Here is a 6,680-nt window from a genome sequence, read left to right as displayed (position 1 = left end):
CCGTGGGAGAGAGACTCTACTGGGCAAAGGTTCCCGTAGTGGTTGTCAGGGAACCCAAGGTGTGTGTGTGTGTGCGTGTGTCCATCTGACAAAAGAGGATGTACCTGAGCTCATCATTTTACACTTATTGTAGTCTCCCCCATTCATTTCTAATGACAACGTGTACGACAAGAGTGTACAAAAGTTGAATAAAACACACAAAATTGTAAGCAAATTAACCCTCCTGTGGTGTTCGGGTCAAATCTGACCGATTTACAACTTCATAATATCATAAAAATTTTATTTTTCCTCTGATTGCCTCAAGGCCTTATGATATCCTCCACACTAGGCATTTGGACATACAAAGTTGATTAGACCACTCAAAATTCAATAAAAATGGTGATCAACAATTTTATAACACCTGTGGTGTTCCCGGTCAAAAATGACTGGCACAGGAAATGAAAGGGTAAATACTAGATTATGTTCATCCAATAGATGGAAAACATCCCCATGCACACACACACACACTCTGTGTGTGTGTGTGTGTGTGTGTGTGTGTGTGTGTGTGTGTGTGAGTGTGAGTGTGAGAGAGATGACTATTCATGTTGATTTTCTGATGTTCTGTGAATTTGGTCTCTGGTTTGATTGTTATTATAATTTTCAGTGTCTATTCTTTGGATATTCACTGCAGTTATTCATGTTCACCACTAGTTGGATACATTATTTACAGCAGTAAAAGGTGTTAAATACAATTTGATGATGATGTTATGGTTTGTACCGAATCTGGACCCAAAAGCACGACTCAAACTACAGGTTTCAGCAGAAAATAACAAGTCTTTTAATGATCTCACGTGAAACACGAGTGCAAGGGGGAGGAGTGGTGAGTGTAGTCCCAGGATCCAATAGTGGTTCGTGAAATCTCCAGTGAAGGTGAGTGAAAGTCAGGGTGGTGGGGCGACGGCAGGAGGGCACAGAGTACTGGTGGAGACAGGTTTTAACTGGGAAACATGGAAGGTAGGGTGAATCTTCAAAGACGCAGGGAGCCTGAGGCGAACAGCAGAGGGATTAACAATGGTCTCCACTTCAAATGGACCAATGAATCTGGGAGAGAGTTTCTTTGAAGCCACACTAAGGGGAATGTCCTTAGCATTTAACCAAACATTTTGTCCCGGTTTGTACTCTGGGGCAGGAGTACGCCACCGGTCAGCCAACCTTCGGTTCTGGTCCTGGGTGCGGAGGAGAGCTGCTCTGGACTCCCTCCAGATTCTGCGGATCCTGCGAAGGTTGAGACCAGCAGGTGGCCGATGGGTCGCCTTCCCTCGGGCACACACAGTACAGGCCTTGACATACTCACGGGTGTCCGATGATATAGTTGGCCACCAGAAGTGGCGTTGTAGCAGAGTCAAGGTGCGGAAAGTACTGGGATGGCAGGCGAACCGGGATGTGTGACCCCACTGGAGGACCTGAGGGCGGACAGAGACAGGCACAAACATACGACCCTGGGGACCACCACCAGGATCTGGGTTAGAGCGAAGTGCTGTCCTTACCAAGGACGCAATCTCCCAAGTCAGGGAGCCGATAAGACAGGATGAAGGGAGGATAGTGTCTGGCTCAGGTGGCCTGTCCCTGTCATCGTGAAACTGTCTGGATGACGCATCAGGTTTAACATTCTTGCTCCCTGGCCGGTAAGTAAGGTTAAACTTGAATCGGCCAAAGAACAAAGCCCACCGGGCTTGGCGAGAATTTAACCGTTTAGCACTTTCAATGTAAGCCAAATTCTTATGATCTGTCCATACCGTGAAAGGTGAGTCCGCCCCCTCCAGCCAGTGTCTCCACTCCTCGAGCGGCAACTTCACAGCAAGCAGTTCCCGGTTACCCACGTTGTAGTTTCTCTCTGCAGGTGACAGTTTCTTGGAAAAGAATGCACAGGGATGTAGCTTGTTGTCACCTGCAGCTCTTTGAGACAGCACTGCGCCAACACCCACGTCAGATGCGTCGACCTCGACCACGAACTGGCGGGCAGGGTCTGTTTGAACCAGGACGGCGGCCGAGGAGAAGCGTTTCTTCAGGTCCCTGAAAGCCTCCTCAGCCGCAGGAGACCAGACAAATGACACTGAGGGAGATGCGAGTTGGGTTAACAGGGCCACTACCTGACTGTAGTTTCTGATGAAACGCCTGTAGAAATTTGCGAAGCCCAGGAACCGCTAGAGCTGTCTGCGTGACTCGGGTTGAGGCCAGCTTGCCACCGCTTGGACCTTAGCAGGATCGGTCCTCACCCTCCCGCTCTCCAGAATGTATCCCAGGAAGGAAACAGAAGTGACATGAAACTCACATTTCTCTCCTTTAACAATTTATTCTCCCACAACCTCTGCAGAACCTGTCGCACATGCACAATGTGCTCCTCGAGGTTGTGGGAGAAAATCAAAATGTCGTCAAGATATACGAACACTGAATGGTTTAGGAAGTCTCTTAGTACATCGTTAACCATAGCCTGGAAGATGGCCGGTGCATTTGTTAATCCAAACGGCATAACAAGGTACTCAAAGTGTCCCAGGGGTATGTTGAATGCTGTTTTCCACTCATCTCCTTCCCTTATACGCACCAGGTAGTAGGCACTACGCAGGTCCAGCTTGGTGAAAATTGTAGCGCCATGGAGGGGTTCAAAAGCAGAGTTAATGAGGGGTAATGGATATTTATTTTTAACTGTGATATTGTTCAAACCCCGAAAGTCAATGCAGGGTCTCAGGGTCCCATCTTTCTTGCCCACAAAAAAGAACCCGGCACCAAGAGGAGAAGAGGAGGGGCGTATGATACCTGAGTTCAGGGAGTCCGTTATGTAGGTTTCCATGCTTTTTCGCTCTGGAGCGGAGAGGTTGTAGAGCCTGCTGGTGGGAAGCGGGGCTCCAGGCAGTAGTTCAATGGCGCAGTCGTAAGGTCTGTGAGGTGGTAAAGATTGGGCCCTCTGCTTGCTGAACACCTCAGCTAGGTCGTGATACACAGGTGGTACAGAGGAGATATCAGGAGGCTCTGGTGAGGCAACACTGGGTCTATTTGAACATGGGGAAAGAGCAGACTTGAGACAAGAGGAATGACAGAAAGAACTCCAACTAGTGATTCTGCCGGCTGCCCAGTCGATTATGTTTCTGGAGCCAGGGTAACCCGAGTACTAGAGGGGCGTGAGATGATGACATGACATGAAAGGCTAGCTGTTCACGGTGATTACCAGCTAGTAACAGTGATAGTGTCTCAGTTTGATGTGTGATGTGAGCCAATAAATGACCATTTAACGCATTGACCACAAGGGGTGTATCAATGGTGAAGGATTTAATCTGGGATTGTTCAACAAACTGGGAATCTAGCAGGTTGGAGTCAGAGCCCGAATCATCTAGGGCCTCTATTCTTAAACTTTTACCATTTAGCAAAATAACAGCATCTATGTTGATGCGTTTACGGGGTAACATGGGAACCACAGTGCTACTCACCAGAACCCCGACTGCGACTGGTGAGGCCTTGGGTTTAACCGTTGTGGGCAGGTGGCGAGTTGATGTCCAGGTTCTCCGCAGTAGATACACAGTCCTTCCTTGAAGTGCCGACTGCGCTCTGCTGGTGTTAACCGGTTCCGACCCAACTGCATGGGTTCCTCTTGTCTTGGGGAAGCAACAGGCTGGTTATTGTTCGCCGTCTGGGTATCAGATGGCCCATGAGGAGCAGTAGGTGAAGCAGCAGTACCAGGGGAATATACTACTTGTCTATCTCTACTTTTATGGCTAATGCAATTAGCTCCTGCAATGTGTCAGTCTCTGCCCTACCCACTAAACAGTCTTTCACAGCTTCGTTCAGACCTTTCAGAAAAATACTCTGAAGTGCTCTGTCGTCCCAACCCAGTTCAACTGCTAGGGTACAGAACTCTACTGAGTAATTAGCTGCACTTAAGGAACCCTGGCGCAAGCTCAGCAGTTGGTTGCTAGCGTCATGGCTGGTATTGGGATGGTCAAAAACAGAAGTCATTTCATTGGAAAATAGCTCAAAAGTGGCACTGGCAGTGAGTGGATTATGCCAAAAAGCCGTCCCCCAGGCCCTAGCCCTCCCCGTGAGCAAACCCAACACATAAGCTATCTTAGCTCGGTCAGTACTATAGGTCAGTGGTTGTAATTCAAAAACTAGAGAGCACTGGAAAAGGAAAGACTTACAGTCACCTAAGTTACCGTCGTAACGTTCAGGGGCTGGAACGAACGGCTTACGGGGATGGAAGGCGCTCACTGGTACTGCTGGGGGGAGATTAGGCACAGGTGGGGTTTCAGCAGAAAATAACAAGTCTTTTAATGATCTCACGTGAAACACGAGTGCAAGGGGGAGGAGTGGTGAGTGTAGTCCCAGGATCCAATAGTGGTTCGTGAAAATCTCCAGTGAAGGTGAGTGAAAGTCTCAACGTGGCGTCTCACACTGAGGAGGGAACAGGTGAGCAGGCTGCAGGCAGGCAGGTCCACAGGCAGGCAGGTAGGCAGGAGCAAACGGTGGAACAGTCTAAGGCAAGAAGGAAAAACACAGCAGAATTAGCTACACTGGCTAATCACAGGACAAAGGGCAAAAAACACGGTGGAGTCAGGAAGCACACAACCAGGAGTACAGATGAAACAATCTGGCGACGAGCAGGAGTGAATCCAGAGTCTTTATAGCAGGGCTGATTGCTGGAGTGGCTGCACCTGGCGCTGCCTGTGGAGGGAGACCACGCCCACAAGCACACACACACAGAACAGACAGGGGGACAGGGAATGACAACACACACATGAAGGGAGAAGATAGGGCTGCCATGAGGATCATGACAGATTATGTTTGAATGATGTTTTTTGTGTTAATGTAAGAGCACACTGTAAGAAAAGTCCGTAAATATACGGCACAATGTACCGTGTTAATGTGAAGGAATTTTCCTTAATATTTTTTTACAGGCGTTTTAACCGTATTTTTTAAGGACGCATTGCATTGTGGGAGCATGAAGCACCGTTACGTGCTAACGTCTGAAAGAAGAAGTGGTCAGCGGAGGGCATCAAGTTTCAAGTTTCATCTGCGGAGTTGGGGAAACCTTTATTGCACTTCTGTGGTACAAATTATATTTTCTTTAACTAAAATCATATAGTATATATATGTCTGTATAGTTTTAATCAGAAAGAGTTGTCCAGTCTGTCTGAACCTGTCTTTAACGTTACCGTTAACATTGACGTATAAGCCACACAATGCTAACTTAGACATTAGCCTGTAACGTTAAGAGTTGGGTCTGCCACAGTAGCTAACCAGCTAACACCAGTAAGCGAGAGAACGGGCTAAAGTTACCATAGCCCCAGCCTCAGTCGATCCACCTATTCGGTCATGATACAGAAATGATAACTTAACGTTAGCCATTAGCCGTCTGTTTTGGCTTGCTAAAGTTGGGCCTGCTAAAGATAGTTAACTGGCTGACGCCAGTTAACGAGTGCCATCATGTTGGCTTGTAATGTCTGTGAATTTAAATGCGTCTCATTGACAGAATACCTGAAGCACTGCAGATCACACAGACATCTTAATAACGTACTTTTATCATGTGGCCATAAAGATTGTGGAAGAAGGTTTTCCTCATTCAACTGCCTTGCTGTTCACATGTCACGAACACACCCAGACACAGGGATCAGACAAACTTGGAACCGGAGTGTGTCTGTGCAGTTGAAGTGTTTGTTAAATTTTTGCAGCAGAGAATATGCAGATGTTTAACGGCTGGTGTCTCACTTGAGTGACCACATACAAGAGGGTCTGACTGTAACTTGTCCCTTTGATGGATGTTCTAAGACATTTAATGTAAAGACATCCTTTTCATCTCATCTGTCCAGATATCACAGAGGGTGGAGTGTCACCCAGATAGCACCTGTTCATCTGTGTGAAGCTGCAGAACAGCATTTTCCAGGTGAGAGGGCACATGTTGCAGAGAATGAGGGAAGTGATGTGAGTAATGTAGACCAAAGTAAGGGATGAGATGAAAACTCTTCAGGATATTCAACAGGAGTATACAATGGATGTGCTAGCTCAAGAACTTGAACAGTATGGTGTTCCAACAGAAACATTAACATGTCTGGGGAAGAGTGTATATGAGCGGAGCCCTATGCATGAGGCCTTACATGCAAGTGGTCCTTTAACTACACACCGTCGAAGGCTGCAGTATTACAAGTCGCACTTTAACTATGTTCAGCCTGTTGAAGTCACACTTGGCTACGATGATAGAGGGCAGAGGAGACACTATCATTACATTCCATTACTGGATAGCCTCAGAGCAATGCTGAAAAAGGGAAGAGAAACTCAGCAGAGTTTTAACCCTATTCATGTTGAAGATAGTACACTTTGTGACTTCACTGATGGGCATGCCATTAGATCTAATGCAATGTTTGCCACAGACCCAGATTCTTTAAAGGTGATGATTTTTCAAGACGCTTTCGGGGTGGCTAATCCTCTTGGATCTGCCAAGCAAAGCACAAAGTTTTAGCTGTGTACTCCACTCTTGGAAATTTCTATCCTCACATCAGATCAACTGTTGATCAAATCCAGTTGGTACTGCTCTGTACAGAGAAAGACTGTAAATATTTTGGAGTGGATAAAGTTTTCAGTGAGCTTGTGTCAGACTTGTGTGAGCTGGAGGAAAAGGGCATATCTTTTGAGGATAAGATATACAGAGGTACTGT

At 46.9% G+C, this 6,680-nt stretch overlaps 1 protein-coding gene across 1 annotated transcript; it reads right to left on the bottom strand.

Moving 5' to 3' along the window:
• Window positions 1-799: 799 nt before the first annotated feature.
• Window positions 800-2,170, bottom strand: LOC311253908 (uncharacterized protein). Its single transcript, XM_084384370.1, has 2 exons — window positions 1,776-2,170; window positions 800-1,478 (listed from the first exon to the last, which is right to left on the bottom strand). The coding sequence occupies exon 2, from the start codon at window positions 1,470-1,472 to the stop codon at window positions 921-923; it is 552 nt and encodes a 183-aa protein (XP_084240496.1). The 5' UTR covers window positions 1,473-1,478; window positions 1,776-2,170; the 3' UTR covers window positions 800-920.
• Between the last annotated feature and the right edge of the window lie 4,510 nt (window positions 2,171-6,680).

The sequence above is a fragment of the Pagrus pagrus genome (genome assembly GCF_965226575.1).
Source record: "Pagrus pagrus genome assembly, contig: HAP1_SCAFFOLD_65, whole genome shotgun sequence".
NCBI classification, from domain to species: domain Eukaryota; kingdom Metazoa; phylum Chordata; class Actinopteri; order Spariformes; family Sparidae; genus Pagrus; species Pagrus pagrus.
The sequence above is the reverse complement of the archived record's forward strand: the minus strand, read 5'-3'. Positions and strand labels throughout refer to the sequence as shown.

Bases quoted from the DNA above. Each gene is read 5' to 3' on its own strand.
- LOC311253908 (XM_084384370.1), bottom strand. From the start codon at position 1,472: ATGTTTGTGCCTGTCTCTGTCCGCCCTCAGGTCCTCCAGTGGGGTCAC.